This window comes from Haliotis cracherodii, unplaced genomic scaffold (assembly GCF_022045235.1).
Source record: "Haliotis cracherodii isolate W230 unplaced genomic scaffold, xgHalCrac1.p SCAF_4, whole genome shotgun sequence".
Taxonomy (NCBI): Eukaryota; Metazoa; Mollusca; class Gastropoda; order Lepetellida; family Haliotidae; genus Haliotis; species Haliotis cracherodii.
In genome coordinates, this window is record NW_027266297.1 from 67,024,803 (window position 1) to 67,043,671 (window position 18,869).

Below are 18,869 nucleotides of genomic sequence, written 5' to 3' on the forward strand. Positions count from 1 at the left end.
GTGTGTTCGCATGGGTATATAAGACACCTCTCAATTGTATAAACATGAATACTTATATATCCCTTTACTTCTCCTCCTCAAATATAAACTCTTGGTGAGGTATTGTATTAGGTATCAAAATGAAAACAGATTTGTTTTCTTTCATTCTATATTTGCCAACACGCCCTCACCGTTTGACGATGAATGAATACATTGCTTGCTTGTTGATAAAAGAAAGTAAATAAAAGCGACTTAACCCTTTCCATATTCATTTGAAGCAAAAAGGCATAGTCGATTGTACGATTCCGACTATGTCATGGAGTATGTGTTTATCAATCACTATCAAATAGTGAGGAGTTCGCGAAAAGCTGCGCGTATTCTGCCTAAACACATGCAAAAGCAAGTCATTTTCATTTTTGCTTCTTTCTAGAAATGCTGCCAACATATGTACAAACATTCTGATTGTATATTATTTTCAAAATGTTATGCAATTGCAGCACAAATAGTTTATCTTTGATATGAAAAACATTACGTTAATTATATCTACTCCGGGAGTTAACCAGACACGCACACACAGAAACTCTCCATGGTGGTGAGGCGAAGACGTACAAGAAACCGTTAGACAAGTATGACAATATCTCCGGAAGCTTGATATCATCATATCCTGTGCAAACTGTGACTGAACTGAGCGGTGATGTGATTCAGAGACTCTTTACATGCAGATTACACTGCTTGATATGTGTTTTTATTCAGAAAATAAAGTTCACATATTTGTTTGGGTGTTATTTATCACAGTTTAGTCACTTAATAATAGAGTTTATTTTATTAAAAACAAAACATGTAAAACAATACCAATTTCAATTGTGTGCTTTGGGCAAAACAGATACCTGCCTATTGCGTAAAATGAGCAAGCTGGTTGCCCATATTGTGACATATTTAGAGAATTATTTTTTATTCACAACTATTGCCCATTGCAGATAAATGTTTCCACGTTGCGTGCATTCGGGCTGTATTGTCCACTGCACGCATTGGGCAGATGCACAGATTGGATGTAGCATATACGCTTTACGAGCTATGTCAAGTATGCGGGTATTGCAAGACGATATTGTTTACGTATTCTTATGAATACCTTTAAACGTTGCGATAAATAATTCCTGTGATCTATTTAAGGGACAACAAAGATTCTATATCACACAATTCTATATCCCACTGTGACTCCATATATTTTGCAATGTCCTAATAGTGACATGCGGTGGAGAACTAAACATTGCAGGTCTTGCTGAACTTTCGTGAGGGGTGTCCACGTAATGTTGGTTGCTTCCTCTCGTGTACTGCTACATATTCCATGTAAAATACCCCTGTATCAACAAAGGCAACCCAACAATGACTTAATATATAGTGTACATGTACATGTTCTGTCGACAAACTACTACACATGCGCACAAAAATCCTACTAAAAGGATACACATATTTGTTAGTGCGGACATGATATTAAAATTAGCGCTCAATTTATTTTCTTGATTTCACTAAACGGTATTGAGTGCGGATATGATATCTTGTTCGTATAAAGTCATTCAAGTACACACAACATAATTTATCTTGTGCGTATGATATATACTAACGGAAAAACTGTGCTTCATGTAAAGTGATGTAAATGTTATGTTATTCAACAGCATAATGTTTGGTCGTTCGTCTGATCAATGTTTTGTTATAACAAATTCATTGATAAACCCATACCAGGAAACAGGAGACACCGTGATAATGCTGGAATATTGCTAAAAGCGGCGTAAAACCATACTCACTCACTAACGCCATATATGTGCACTTCACCTCATGCTCGTATGTATATACTACACATAAATATATACCCCTTGCATTTTATATCACCTGTCGTAAATATTCTCAATTGGTATACAATGGTCTATCAAGTCAATTACACTACTGTGGATCTGCTGACTACACCTTTAACCCAAATTTAAAATACAAACAGACATATATGTTGTAATAGGCATTTGTCATGAAGTGAGGTGCATAACCATTGTGTTAAGCATCAAATCCATAATATAAACTGCACGTACGAAATAGTTTAACTTTTACAAATAAGAAATAGGTTTTAACTGAATGATCAGCATGAATATTGAGACCAAACGCATAATAGCTTAATCTATAATCTATGGTTTTATTGAGTTCTGAATAAGTGTGGAAAAGATGTCAGCCGTTGATCAAACCCTCCTGTTTTGGTGTATATGTGTATGGTAGAGAGTTCAAGACCTGGCGGATGATTCTGCCTGTTGCCCATCTAGTAGGCCGCTGGGTTCTTCTGTATTGCTGTCTGGTTGGCGGACAAACCTCTGCAAAAAGGACGATGCATAACAAAGTTACAGTAGCTCTTAGATTACAGTGAGTGAGTTGGGTTTAACGCCGCTTTTAACAGTATTCCAGTTTTATCATGGCGTGTCAGCCTAATCTGGGAGTCTGGGAGGAAAGCCCGACGTGATGCACGGGTATGGTGCTGACAAACCTAGAAACATAATCGGGGCGAAGCGGGATTCGAACCCACAATCATAGGTTTCTGGCGTGCCCAAGGGACGCAACTCTGCACAGCGAATCGCGGGGCCTTAGACGACTGGGCCACCCTTGCCCCTCTTCGATTACAGCCCGTTGACGTTTTGATTCACATGGTGTTCTACGCATATTTCAGTATTGTTTTGTTAAATATATTAAAATAAAACATTCAATAAAGCTTCTCTTCAGAAGATACGATCGTTTTTTATTCATCGTGGACATTGGAAACATCAAGCAATTATTACACATGTGGCATTGGATGGGCATGACCGTCAATTATGTCATCGACAATGCACTGGTATAGCTTTCCACGAATTAGGTTTTATCTCAGTTGGTGTTGAAATTCGTATTGTTTAAATAAGTGATAATTGAACGTGCGACCATATCATGACCTCAAAGAGCATCGGTGGTATAAACAACGGCCTTTATTCGGGGTATTTCACTGATACATCGAATAAAGACTGGCCACTAAAAGATGCTTCTTTTGGTTATTTTGTTCTCGTCATATATTGTATGTTCTTGTATTATATTCCCATTTTCCTGTTTCCTATTGTGATTTATGTCGTTAGTTGCTTTGAATATAATCACCATTTTAAATTAGGCATTATTGATTAAGTACACCAGTGAATAAATTATTATAGTTATGTTAGACCAGAAATAATAAATAAATTAATTGTCTTAGGTTGGTTGTAATGTTTCTTATGTTTTATTATGATATGTAAATGACTGATGAGATACACCGAATAAAGACTGGCCCCTTATAGATGTTTTTTTAGGTGTCCGGTTCCGAGCTAGTTCCCCGACAGCACATTGTATGTATTATAATCAGCCTAGACCAACCATAAACCTTAACAGGTTATTATACGTGAAAAAGGCTCATTATATGTTCATTACCATCAGACCCTTTGTTCAATATTCTAGACGTATCTTATATTTTATTATAATATAATGAAGACTATTATGATATCGTAAATTGGCAAAGAAAGGGAAACGTTTCATGGAACTACCACAGCGAGTCATTCGTTGGGCATATAAAGAACGGTTGTGATCTCGTTTTACCTACCATCATATGTTCTTCCTCAGGTTCACTTCTCCAGGAATACTTTCTCACGTAGAGGGGGTTAACACCGGCCTCGTTACAACCTGCAAGATTAAGCTCAGCAGTAAGAGGTGTCTCCCACAGCAATGTCAGTAATAGAGGTAATACTATTTAGTTGATTAAAGATCATATGTGCGTATAGCCTGGGAACATATGGTCACATACCTGTTGCCAGACTGAGAGCAACCCCCACAACCTGCACGATGAGGAACCCAAAACACTGGTAAAGAGTGTAGGAGAGGCTGTAGAAGTAGTCCAGACCTGACCTATCACGAAAAAATATCTTATTAGAATAACAAGGCCGACAACTAAACACAACTTAAGATGCAACTCCAAATCACGAGGCACAGATAATATATAAGCCAGAGTCGCGAGGAGCTAATACCATTTATTACTCATTGGATCATTTTTGAATATATAACACCAACGCCAGAGAGAAACCAGTGTCGGTTATCCGACGAAAAAGATTCCATTGGGCGAAAATAACGGTGAAAATTATATAAATGGATCACGGGAAATCTGTGATGACACCAGGTGTTCGCCTGCCCTAGCGGTAACACCCACCACTCACACACTTTGCATGGAAAAACCTAACTGATCAGATCAGACCTTTTTTGTTGGAACAACGTAAAATACAATTGTCTGTGACAATTACTTATCATATGTAATAACAATAAAAAAGCAGAATTTACCCAGTGAATATCTTTTGATTGTCATTAGTTGAATTCAGTGTCGTCATGGTGTATGCTTGAGAGATGTTAAAACTCGGACAGTGATCTGTAGGGGCGTGGGGGAGAGGGGGCGTCTGCCTCACCCCCGGAGAAACACTGGCACCGACCACCAGCCACGTCAGAAAGCTGAGTCCAACCAAAAGTGCAGCAATGGCACTCTGGAAAGATAGGGTTAAAATATGTAAGTTATATAATTAAGTTTTTATAAAACAAACGAACATATATCCACATCTCCATTCTGTTTTATCTGAAAACCAGCGCACACAGTGTATTGTATTGTTAAAAAGTATGTTATAGTAATGTAGGAGGATGTAGAGAGGATGTTGAGGATAACATGTTGTAGAAGTGTAATTTCGAGCATGCTCACTCATTTGTTCGCCAAGGTTTTATTATCTGGATAGCTCAAACAATGGATGATTATCCTAATTAGAATAATGTCCAAAATTCATACAAGTCACTTATAATTGCAATTGCTCTTACAATAACATAACATTGGACCTTCCTTTTAAACCAACTTTACATGATTTAATTCACGAAGTTCATGAACTAGAAATAAAAGCGACAGAATTCATAAAATAATAATCATAATAATGATAATCATAATGATGATAATGATGATGATGATGATGATGATGATGATGATGATGATGATAATAATAATGTAACATTCTTCATCTGAAACGTGGCACGGTAGAATAGGGAGGATCAGTCAGTTTACTTGGGTAAGGATTTATTGACCATCTCGTGGAAGGTCAGGCCTATACGTACCTAGGGATGCAGGTTAGGGACAAACTCTAGAATGCCAATATCAAAGATAAGTTTCGGACAGAGTACAAATGTAGGCTTTAGAAAATCTGTAGTTCAGGGCTGAATGCCCACAATAAAGTCAAAGCCATAAATACTTATGCTGTACCCGTCCTTTCACATTCTTTTGGTGTTGTTGATTGGACGAAACAAGAAATTCAGGGTATTGACACCCTCACACGAAGAATCATGTCAATCAATAGATCCCACCACCCTCGCTCTTCCCTCAATCGCTTATATTTACCAATGATAGTGTGAGGGCGTGGTTTGATTAACGTGGAGGCTCTTCGTGAAAGAATTGTTTTGTGCACTTTTGCACATATTTATTGTCTGATGATCCTCTTGTGAAGCATATCAAGACACGTGATGAAACCAAGGCATTCAACAGTTTTTTAAACGTGCAAAGGGTGTGGCACATAATCTCAATGCCAGTGTTGATTTTGTTGATGGTTCTGTACTACTGGACGGTACAGAAATGAGTAACAACCAAGCGAAGTGTCATATCAAATTGGTCCAGACGTTTTTAAGGAGAGGCTATCTGAACCACCATTGCATCAAGTTTATGTGCAGTGTGTTGAGAATTTCAGCAACCCTGCAGAGTCCCTCGCTTGGATGAAGTCGGCTGGCATGAAAAGTGAAGCAGAAGGCGTTCTGTTTGCTGCTCAGGACCAGTCATGTCCAATTCGAAACCGTCAATGTGTGATTTTGCATCAAAATATAAATATGAAATGTAGATTATGCAATGAATTTAATGAGACTGTCCAACGCATTGTCTGTTGATGCCCACTTTGGCTTAAACACAGTATCTTAAGTGACATGATGGAATGGATTGATCCTTTAACTCCCTCCCGTCTTCGCAATGCATGTGGTTTCTGTCCCTTTTGACACTAATTGACAAGATTGAGGAAAAACATGGCAAATATGCGGACCTCGCTTTCGAAATGTCACGCTTACATCCCAAGTACTAAGTTGTCCGACTCCCCACTGTTCTCGGTGCCATAGGTTTGGTACCTCCCAATCTGTTGACTGACATTGGGAGAGTACCCGGGTCTGCTACAAGAAATACAGCCCTTCTTACAACCTGTGCAATGCAGAAGACTGCAGTGTTGGAGAGTCTTCACGTTCTCCGAAAAGTTAAGGGTGGGTTTGACTAGGCAGCGCTTCCTGGGAAGTCCCAATCGCTGTCTGGGCTGCGTATGGAGGGGGCAAGGGCAGGGACAAGGGCCCTGACCTTAAGATGAACCTAACCAGCATGACTGTGCCAGGATCACCCAAACCCTCTTTGCTGCCTTTTTTTTGTTTAAATCGGTAATCTGTGAAAAGGGTAAGCATGTAAGAAATCTAGAAAGTAGAGTCAATTTTTACTATTCCAACTGAATTATGAGCTTGTGTTTATGAATCTATATCAATTAGTGATGCAACCAGGTGTTCGTGAAACGTGAGCGTATCCTGCCCCTACGGTATCACCCGTCACAAATACATGCAAAGGAAAGTCAACTGTTCACCTGATGTAGAAGCGGCACATCAGACATGAACATTGATGGTGTAATATTCCAATGATTTACTTTCAAAGCGGCGTTAAACCCAAATCACTCACTCCATGTACCAGATTAAGTGACATGAATTAACATTCTAGGGTGAAGTATTGTACAGGTTTTCATAATATGTTCCGCTGGATGATTAACAATTCAATAATATTGGCCTCGTACAAAAATGTAGTATTGTAATATTGAAACATTGATAAATCAGCCAAAGTGACAGCATATATTCTTACTTAACATTACAATTAAGATGGAAATGAAAAAAAAATTATAAGGTGCGAGATATTTGGCCACATCGCCAGTCATGATCAGTCATGATCAGATAAACTGATCTATAATAACATATTACCAATGTATACGTACTCTTGTATTTACGAATGGGAAGAGGGCACCGAGGTAAAACAGGCTACTTGTTGGCCCAGATATGATGGAAGAAGCACTGAAATAGATCTGAAACAGAATCATTCCTTAGGGTTCGTCAATAGCTGAATAATAACATTAGTAAATTAGTATAACATAATATATAGTGTTATATAAATGTTTAATAACTGAGACTGTAGCACAGCTTAAGTTTCTTTCACCTGTAGTATGGTGATGGATCTAATGGAGGACACAAAAATCGCCAGACAACAAACCAGAACTCCCCACGCCACCACTGAAGAGAAAGTCAAGAAATAATTATCAATACACGGTCGAATTATTGTATTAATGTTTAATGTATGCCCAAGGCTGTGTGCATTTCATCTATTGTTCTAATTATACTTAACCAGTTAGAAATAAAGAAACGTTTTTTATATCTCCCTATGCATTGCCCTCTACTTGCTTGTTTCTTCGCTGTACTCTTTTTCAAAGATATTCGAATAATCAGGTTACTTTTGATATCTATTTATTTCAAAAATTAATAAACCCAATTCAGAAAAATATTATCTATATTGACTTGTTATACCTGCTACTTTGGCGACAGCAATTTGTCTGAACTCCGACATAGGAGGAAAATTGGGCTTTACAAAATCCTCCCATGTTATATTTGCTAGAGCTGACAGTCCTGACGATATCGAGCTGAAACATGTTAAACATTGACGGTTGTTCAGTTCAGATTTACAGTGAAGTCGAATAGTATCGCGCTTCATATTTTATGAAACATTTGAGATTATTCGCTGAAAGAACAGGCGGCTATAGTACATCATACTACGATAAAATACGCTTTTTGAGTCCAGTACATCACAATGGGTTCCGCCACGACGCTGCTCAGTAGGTGAAGTTGGGTACAGAGTTGGGGTAGACAAAAAGGGGAAATGACAAAACAGATTCCTTGTATTAAATTTTAATGGTTGTTTTAAAACTGTATCTGTTAAATAAACAAAATCAAACAAGCAGATGGTTTCCTTTACACGTCCTTTTCGAATCCATAATCGAATTGTTGATATTCTCAAGAGGCCATGTTAGTAAACAGTCTTATAAAGACTATGTCAACCTACTACTCCCAAACCATTGTGTCCGAGTCACTACGGCCACAAACATCTCAAAGTTGTCCGAGGCGGGCTTTTGTGCCTTATGAATTATGACTGTCACTGGCCGCAGGAATCAGCAATCTTTGAGCCATAACATTGTAACACTTATTGTTGAGCATTGGATATTTAGGAACACTCTGCAGTCAAACAACCCGACAGCTATTTCGGGACAAGCCGCCTTACCCAAAACGGTCGATTCACGAATGTGTTGAACGGTGCCGCAAACTTCAAGTTAACTCGGTAAGCAGTCCAGTTCATGGATTGTAGTTTGGTGGAATCATTAGTTTCAACTTTTACAATGGAAGCAGACCCAACTGACAATAACCAGCGACACAAAACCTCGGCTATGTTTACAAGGGTTAGCTCGGTCCCCACAATGCTCTTGTTGAATGTTTAGTGTCACGTGATTAAAGTGAACCAAATTTAAATCCTACTTAACAGTGCTTTGAAAACGTGTAACTGCACAGTGTACAAAGGTAAGTTATAATGTAACCAATATTACTAAAGTTCAACATTAAAGTACACATAATCCAAAATAAGTGTTAAAAACACAGAGTTTTTCAGGAAGAAGTTTGAACACAACACTCAGCAATATTCCAGCTGTATGACGGCGGTCTGTAAATAATCGAGTCTGGACCAGACAATCTAGTGGTTGACATCATGAGCATCGATCCACGCAATTGGGACCGATGACATGCATCAACCAAGGCAGTGAGCCTGACCACCAGATCCCGTCAGCCCTTTACGGCCAGCATGGGTTGCTGAAGACCTATTCTATCCCGCATCTTCATGGGTCTGTTCTGAAATTAATTTCATCAAGTTTGATAACCTGTTGTGATTATGTGCCTGTACCATGTCTGTGGTTATGTCAGGACGTTTATTTATGAGATGCCATTGCCTGTGGAAGGGAGCAGTGATTTCAATCGGCTTTCAGATCCCCTTCTGCCAAATCCTAACGTTGGTGGTTGACGGAGATGGTAATGAATATGGAGGTTTGTTGCCAACATGTTGTCATGAATGAAGTTTATTTTTAAACACTATTTTAATGTTATAGTTTACTTTCATTTTCATTTGTTTTAGTGAGGAAATTATCTGGGGTTACAGCCTAGGATGTCAATCTCGTCGCCAAAAACATCTGATTTCAAACATACCGCCCTCCCTCTATTAGACACTCGGCCGTCTATATATATATAAAGGTTTCTTTAGCAAAAATGAAACCTCTTTTTAACCAATTAGAAAAAAACATTCTTCAATGTCCCTGAACTACGCATTTTTGTGTTTTCGTTTCTTTAAAAGTTTGACTCTTAACGAAAGCATGTAGACAATTAGTTAGAACAGCCTGTCACTAAGCCCTGTTTTCAATTTAGGGCACCAGATTTCATTTCAAAATCCGGAAATATCGAACTTTTAAAATGTCAAAGTATAACTGTTATAGTGCAGGGCAAAATCATACTTTTTTCACTTCACATGGGGAAAAGCAAACTATTTTACAAAGTTACATACTGTAAATCACGAAATTAGTGCAATCATGTGATGTTACATGTCATATGGCCAAACTGACCTGAGAGATGCACCGAAGACTGCTGCAAGAAACAGTCCCGGTATTCCCGGCAGGTTCCGGAAAATGTCGATTATCATGAAGGGCAACACCTGGGGAAGAGATACAGAGTGTGAGTGAACACAGGTGTTGCAGGAGTGGATGGAGATTTACCTTAAGCGAGAAAGTAAGGTCATAGTTATCAAATCATCAGTAGAAATACAAACTTATGATACAAGAATCAACGTAGAAATATAGCTCACAAATTGGAATATGCAACACAGCGATATAATGTCAAGAAACTATTTTAGGTTATATAAGCTTTTCCACCTTTCATCGTGAATATAGTTGGAACAAGATTGCTAGTACATGTTGTTATGAGTCTACCTTCAGTTGTCATTGTAACTGAACTATGACAACATCCGAGTCGCAAGAATTTACACCATGGAGTGGAGTGTACCTGATCAGAGCTGTCGATTTGATTTGATGCAACGGGATCACATCTTTTGTAGTCATAGTAACTATATGCCACAAGTCCACTGAAGACTGTCAGCGATCCAAACGCCACAGAGCACATTAGCCAAAGCAGCATCGCCCTTCAGGAAACATATTCTTTTGTTAGTTTCTTATGCACACTAGTATTATAACATTATGTATTGTGCTTGACACCCTGTCAGTAAAAGGATACACATCCTGAAATCGACATCAATCACCGATGAGACACGAACAGAATACTATTGTATGTATGTCTATAAGTAGGTAGGTAGGTAGGCAAGCAGGTATGCTCGTACGTACTACATACATACAGGTAACAGATAGATACACCTTGGTCAATTTTGTGACGGTGACAAAGATTTGTTAGTACCTTCTGGCATGCTTGGGTGACTTTGTTGACGCAATACGTTGCAGAAATGCAGGTTTCATGAGCCACCCAAGTCCAGCAAATACTCTAGCCACGCCTACGTTCCATAAGGTATGGCGAATAGTCGGGTCAAAGTCATATCTGAAAGCAACAAGGCAAAGGTAAGGTGTCTCAAGGTGAAGAATATAAGATCAGGTTAGAATCTGAAGCAAAAGCAAACCTGTGGGGACTACTAAATTTCTAGTGAGAGACAAGGGTTGGGTGAACAGATCCACCTTGTGCTCATGAGGACGGTGAACAATGCATGTTCATATTATGATGTTCAATGTTATCTTCAAAACAATCCCGATTTCAGAAAATGTCAACTTGTATATTTCTACAGCTGCCTAGTTTGTCCTTCCAGTAAGACACATAATTACATAACATTGATTCAGTGACTAGTTTCTATTGTGGAGCACACTGCACAGACGGGTACCCTGTTACGAACATCTTGCATACCTCCTCTCTTGTAGTACCGTGAAGGAGGTCAAGCTCCCTGCTTCTAATTTCCTGTTGGAACACTCCTATCCTGTACTCACACAAAGGTCAGAAGAGCACAAGCCGCTACGGGGATGCAAACCTCTTGACTCTATTCACCTTTGTACTCACGTGAAGGTTAATCTGCCACCGTCTGCAGCAGCGTCACAGACCTTCTGTATGCCTCCAGCGTCGATTGTTCCCTGTTTTCAAATATCGATAAAACAAGGATTTGTCACATCTAATCGACAGTGTCATATCAGTGATAAATTTCAAACACAGTAGGTGTATCTCCATTCTACAATGACGACAAGAAGGGTGTTAAAACGGTATTTTGGAATGGGTCAATACATATGGGTACATGCGATAACAAAATGTTACGAATAGGGATCACAGGTAGTGATAAATGTAACAAGGATTACTCAAGTTAAGATTATTTAAGTTAATTCTTAAATTGATGAAAAAAAACTCCATTTAAATATATAATAACCTGTTGCATATTTTCATTGCTTAGACTATCTCATTTATTGGAAATCAACATGACATCTCTAGAAATTGTGAAAACAATGCTGAACGAATTTCTCAAACAAACTTTATATAATAACAGGACTTGAGTTATTTTTTTATATACTGATGTAGCAGTTGGTTTGAAATGTCTCCCCAGCAATGATAAATATTACAAATAACTATCTCTCCACCCTAAACGTCGATCTGGCTAAACTTGAATCAGGCTATGCGGTCCATGTCTGCTGAACTAGTTGTTCATGGCAACAGTCCTGTTTATAAGTTGCATTAATCAAGGGGACTGTCCCAATCTGAAGTTGGTGATCAACCTTAACCTGATGATGTACTGTGAAAATGAGCCGATTGGCAACGAAAACACCCTGAAGTATTGCTGAATGCCACTTTTTTAGCTTCAAACGACGACACGAGAGAGAATGATCATTTCAGCGATCAATGGTTATGTGAAACTTACACAGTTTTACTTAATTATGTCTATTCTGAAATTTACCCCTAGGTCTTCGAATGATAAATATTTGCAGTTTGTTTCAGAACAGCATTCTTTTTACTATCTAACAAGAGATGACAAAATGATGCCCTGATTTGACGAAACAAATACATGTTGCTGCAAATCTCACCTTTATTGTGACTGTTAGCACTCCAATAATCATAAGTACATACTGGATGACATCTGTCCATATCACAGCTTTCAAACCACCCTGATAACACAACAAAGAATATTGTACAGCAGTCAGTCAGTCACAATATAATTTAGGGTGTAAATATTGCTACATAACTACTCATCAACAACTTCTAACTATCTTTACACTATTGGTGAATGTAAATAAAAACCAATCAGCGTGGGGGCTTCTTAATTCTCTGACTGCGTGTTCGAAGCATTCAGATCAGCATTCCGTTTAGCATTCCGAATGTAATTAAATGCATCCACTTAATTATGTCGTTTCTTAGTGACATAGCATCTACACTCATAACGGTGTAGCATCAAAGGAATCGTTGTCTCATGTGTGGGTTTTCTTGTGTACAAATCAAAACTTCCGAATCATGGTAGCAAAGAAATGAAGCCGAATATGACAGCTGAGCATCTCAATAACCCACGCACCTTTCATTTAGATTAGGAGGTCAACGTTTGCTTATGGTTCTCCTTACTCAACATGCTATGAGGTGTCGCCATATCTTCACATCAGGGTAAAAGATCTGATTTTAATGAGATGTATTCTCCATGCAAACACATTTTACTCTGCTCACTATCGTGTCATGACATAATAAAGGGATAACTCACTATAGCAGTGTAGAGAACAGCTGCCGCTGACGTCACTAATATTGACTCCATCGTAGAGATGCCTGTCACTGAGGAGTATAAACATTATAATTATGTCCTGCGTAAAACTGTAGGTACATGAATGTCTTGTTTTATATGCGTTTTCTTTTGTTCAACGCCACCCGACCCATTGAATCGCCTCTTTCAAGAAACACAGGTTGCTATGGACCTAAATTCTAATGGTTCTCATTTCAGGGGTCCATGCACAAATTACTTTATGATGTAACATTTGAGTCCGGATGAGGCCCATTTCAGGGCAAAGACACCTCACATAGACATGACATTTTACTGCTGAATCAAATTGTGTTTTCAAATTTTGACCTTTGCTTTATAAGGTGTTGTACAAAAAAAACACACATCAAATTCCTAGACAAAAAGATGCGGTACAAGTACAGAGCGGTGTGGTGTTAGTGTGGTAGATATTAGGGAGACATGTACAGGACTCATGTGCAGTAGAAGTGTTGTATAGATTGCCAGGTGTCAGTAGATCAAGTGATAGTGCACCTCAGCATGTACAAAGCAGGTCTAGATAACATGCTACTGAATGGCAAATGCCAAAAGGGTTAATACAACTGTCAAACAGTTTTGGTAACATAATAGTACACAGTTCAGTTTGACGACGTGTACTTCTGGTGTGACATTGCTATGTACACAACCGGATATATTAGTAAAAGAATAGTACATTCCTATGTGTTGAACACGCTGGATGTGTAAACGTGTGTAGGTTTTATACATGCGTAAGGTGGATTCTAAAGGTGGCATATGTATGGTGAAATCACTGTGCTGATAGGATACATGTGATAGTGCTGTGTGTGTAGAACATGCTTTGAAATATTATAGTGCAGTACAATTGAAGATGATGAAAAGAACAGAGCGATAACTTTCCTGGATTAAGTGAGTGAGTGAGTGAGTGAGTGAGTATGGTTTTACGCCGCTTGTAGCAATATTTCAGCAATATCACGGCGGGGGACACCTGAAATGGGCTTCACACATTGTACCCATGTCGGGAATCGAACCCGGGTCTTCGGCGTGACGAGCGAACGCTTTAACCACTAGGCTACCCGACCGCCCCTCCTGGATTAAGACATGACGTGTGAAGTTGTGATCGTGAGTTTTGAGTGGAATATAGTTGCAGTGAAGCTGTTGTTCATGTATTATGTCAAACCAGAGTGTTTTCAGTGCAAATACGAATGTGTGGAACAACTGTCATCTGGTAAGGTAATATGTGGTACAGGTCAGAAACAGCTGTCATGCTGGAATGGTAGGTATGTGGTAGAATTGTGACACAGGTGTTGTGGGTACATGTCACAATGCTAGCACTGGCGAAAAGAACACATAATAGTATCATGTGGGAATACATTCATTGATTTCCTACCAGCACGCAGCGCGAGGCCTTGTCCTAAAAGAACGATGCACAGGTAGAAAATCTGAAAATAGCAATGAACAATAAAGCAAACGATAACCCAAACGGGAAAGGTATTGACTAAAGTTGTAAATATATACAAACTTCTATAACGTATATACAAGATGTGTTTGCTGATATATCCATGGTCGCTTCCATTTTCACTTATTAGTCGAATTGAGCACTTACCAGAACTTCATTTTGAAGAAGTGAAACTCTTAAATTACTCTCTGTGGTGTTAAGGATACCCCCAAATGGCATAGTTGGTCATAATCAGGGGAAAACGGGGCTTTGATCCCTCGATGATTAATAAAAGATTTTACACAGAGGTAAAACTGATTAGTGACGCGCCCATATGGGTCTTACATTCTGTACACAAGACGCTACCGTCGCGATCAGGCGGAGAGCTTTGGATTTGAAGCGACCCTCGAGATACTGGAAGAGAGATTTTTAATGAAAATCAGTTCATACATTTAGTCTAAACAACAAATTAAAATACATAACATTGTTAACAATATCACCAATATTTTCAAATACAGTTGGTGGCATATTTTACTACCGACATACAATTTACTATGTTTGGTATTTTCAAGTGAAAATTATTTCTACACCAAGTATGCACAGCTGTGGTAAATGTAAATGAATATTCGATGTTTTTACCTGTAATAAAATAAAGAATGGGTATCAATCATTAGTGGTATCCATGGTATTGGATACCACACTATTTGTGATTTTTGGGAGGATTGTAAGCTACCATAGTTGCATTTACTCTATTTATTACCTTACGTGCAATTTGAATACTGTAGTATTTATTATGGGCTTTTTTAATTTACAAAATACTTAACATGTTTCTAACATGATACAATGTCTGTGCAAATCATAGAGATACTTTAAGTGTTATCATCAAGGCATGAAACCAGTTAAGGTTAAGTTCCAGCACATAAAAATCGTCGCCACAAAAACCGATAATTGTCCGATAACAAACGTATCCTGTTCTAACAGGTTGTCAGCAGAAATAAATACATGCATCGATATGTAGGCTATGTATTATATCGATCTATCGATGCGCACGGTTTATGTTTGTGTTTGAAATGCCTTGTTAAATTCTATGGTATGTTATGGGAGTAGAAACCTATATTAGTATTCTTATTTTGATCAGTCAGACTTAGGCATTCTTTAGTGTCATTGTAGTTTATACTTTAAACTCACCTTATATAAAAAATCCAAAAATAATAGATAAAAAACAGTGCAACTTAATGAAACCGTGGAGCCTGAAGCCTCAGGTTTTGCACACCAAAAACAAGGTAATACAGTAAGATCAAGCAGTGTGTCAGTACTGATCAATTATGTATTCTTACCTCAAATGGGCTTGAGATATTGAGTCTCTTTAAAAGGGTCAACAGGAGGAACATTTCCAGGAGCTGTCCCACGGAGAACGCTATCTCACTGAAAATCCACATGATGCCGTGACTGTACGCCTCTGCTGATACGCCAAGCATGGTAATGGTCGACGTGAACGTCGCAATCAACGACAACGCGACTGGGAAGAAGGTCATTGAGCGTCCAGCCAAAAGGTACTCCTCCAGTTTACCATGCCTGCCGACGATGGCGTGATATATGCCAATAGACACTGAGACGGCCACCATGACACCAAACACTGTGTAATCCCATTTTCCAAACTTGTGTGAATCCATTCGTGCTTTGAACAAATAAGAGTTATGTCAATGTTGCATGTTTTACTTTCTCTTGCCAATCTTTGATTTAGTTATAGTATGGAGACAAATGTGTCTTCAAAATATTTATACAAGATTTAAAAGGAAACTTATCGTATTTTTGCAAACAGAAACTCAAAACATATATTTCCGTTTCTTTCCATTGGGGGTGTGTGGGGGGGGGGGGGGGGGGTGGTACGTGTGGTGAATTTTAAAAACGGATATTGTATTGATCAGAGAACTTAAGATACTGAACAAAAACATGGTTTACGGTTTCCCAGCTGTGTGGTCCAAGAACCCCTCTATACCAGTACATTGCAGGTGTATACAGTTCCATAATTGCGTTACAGGGACCCCACGGGTATATGACCATCTTTGTGGTCTAGTGGATAAGAGTCTCCCCGAAAATCGGAAGGTCGGTTGTTCGATCCAAGCCCGCGTTATACCACAATACCGGTAGTACAATAAAACCCGCGTGCGTGCGTGGGGACTGGCGTTTCTCGGTATCTGTGGTGTCTTGTGTTGATATGCTGGTGCCCCTAGATTTAATGCTTTGATGATAAGATGTTCTGAGATAGTTTTGGACGCTCGATACTGTATCTCTTGTTGAGGATTATTTTTTATACCTGGTCCATCCAATATCATACTGACTAGAGCATTCAAAGAAGCAGGTAAAAACTGACAGTCAGAGGGAATGTTTGTTTCAACTCTGCGGATAATTGTTCTGCTTTAGCTTGCATTAATGATTCAGAATCAAAATGTTGACTGAAGAAAGGTTTCAGTGCTGGTCCAATATCTTTATCAAATTCCAATATGACATTTTTGCTTCGCTGTGAGCTCTCAGATCGGAATTTCTGACAAGATTCGATTCCAGGCTTGTGATGTGTACAGTTAAAGAATTTATTTGTTTGTTTGTTTGTTTGTTTGTTTAACGCCGCACTTAGCAATATTCCAGCTATATGGCGGCGGTATGTAAATAATCGAGTCTGGACCAGACAATCCAGTGATTGACATCATGAGCATCGATCCACGCAAATGGGGTACGATGACATGAACCAGCCAAGTCAGCGAGCCTGACCACCCAATCCAGTTAATCACCTCTAACGGCAAGCATGGGTTGCTGACGACCCCGGATCTTCACAGGTAGTTAAAGAATTTGTTTAAACAAGTTCATGCAATCAATAGATTCAATAGATTCCCCAGATCTCTCTTACAGCCCCTGCTTCCAATTAATGAATGTTAGTACCAAAAGCTCAGACATTCAGGAAAACATAAGTTGAAATTGTTTTAAAGCTAAATTTAATTAAAATGATTGAAATGAGCATATGATACTGATATTGTGAACAAACTTTTTACAATATCGGAAGATTAAGTCATTTTGGCAGCCATCATCGATTTTCGACCACCAGAGGGCGCTGCTGAAGTGGATCCATATCGTAAAATGTTTGCAATGGTTCAATGTATAAGTTTGGTGCTTTTAACCAAAAACACACAGTTTTCGCCTCTACCTCCCCACTATGTTCAAAGCCAAACTATTTTAGCGGCGGTCCACGGATGTCAAATGTCCTAAATATCGCAATAGGCAGCAAAATATAGATGTTTTGTGCAACATACATTTAAAATTCCGAATTCAAATAGACCAAAATGATATTATCAATATGGCAGCCATGTTTAAATTTATGAGAATAGTCTTAACAGCTTTTAGAGTCACCATTGCAGAGATCATATACACAACATTGCAGCTTAACAGTCCAGAGGTTTGAACCATACAGTGTAACTACTGGCCGTCCTTATCTTGGTAACACATCACGCTAAAAGCTATAATCTGGGTGTGTTTGCATTTACATTACATACTGTGCATGACATACATTAATGATGCGTGGGCAAACGGGCAATTTTCAATTTGGCTGCCATCAGAACTGAAATTAATAGATATTAGGTCAACCTGTTTAAATACCATTTCCACTTAGCTGAAACGAGATGTTTGTGGTCACACGGATATACTTACCCGCAGTAGAGTGTGCCGTCAGCGGAAATAGCAGTACTATTCATAAATACGTAGCTGCACCAGCTAGAGTCTAGAATTTGAGACCACGCTCTGGAAGCTTTTCAACTATGGTATAGGGAACGTATTCATACCACGGACGGAGCATACGAGGATGAAGCAGCCCGCAGGCTGTCATGGCAGCAGTGGAGGTGAGGCGGATCTGTCAAAACTGTCCAACTGGAATTGGAATAGGACTCATCCATTTGGAATTGGGTTCCCGTGAGTAGTTTGTCAAACGTGGGAGGCTTATTCATTGCTTTGTTAGGTGATGTTTATAACGTGTACTTTTATAAAGCAATCTAATTTTGGCATTATTTCTATTTATAGCAAATAATATCAAAATTATAAAGGCTGTAACTGTGTAAATTTATGGTTGTGACAGCCTTGAACAGTTGAAAATGTAGTTGTTTTTTAGCGCAGCTTGACTTGTTGGTTAGTCTTTATGAGTAAAGTTAATATTATACTTGTTCAGATCATGTCATTCTTCTTGTCTCGATAGCAACACTTGAAGTTGATAGGTGTCTTTGGCATTGCAACATTTGTTATTTCATGTAGATATTGTATAAACCACTCATCTTGTATTCCAAAATATATTTAGCAATGAACATAAGTGTTGCGAATGTGCTTCAAATTTATACCATAATTCCACAACGTTTTTAATTTTATTCTTGTAACTTTGAACTACTTTGGTGTTTGTTCATTCATATTCTGTTTTATTTATAT

At 38.6% G+C, this 18,869-nt stretch overlaps 1 protein-coding gene across 1 annotated transcript; it reads right to left on the reverse strand.

Annotated features, from left to right (window-relative positions):
- Positions 1-2,243: 2,243 nt before the first annotated feature.
- On the reverse strand, positions 2,244-16,090 carry LOC139480419 (sodium-coupled monocarboxylate transporter 2-like). The gene is made up of 16 exons (XM_071263487.1): positions 15,746-16,090; positions 14,754-14,822; positions 14,361-14,412; positions 12,947-13,014; positions 12,285-12,365; positions 11,278-11,348; positions 10,633-10,770; positions 10,228-10,363; positions 9,792-9,880; positions 7,666-7,778; positions 7,301-7,374; positions 7,083-7,169; positions 4,336-4,532; positions 3,809-3,909; positions 3,608-3,687; positions 2,244-2,330 (listed from the first exon to the last, which is right to left on the reverse strand). The coding sequence occupies exons 1-16, from the start codon at positions 16,079-16,081 to the stop codon at positions 2,244-2,246; spliced, it is 1,779 nt and encodes a 592-aa protein (XP_071119588.1). The 5' UTR covers positions 16,082-16,090.
- Between the last annotated feature and the right edge of the window lie 2,779 nt (positions 16,091-18,869).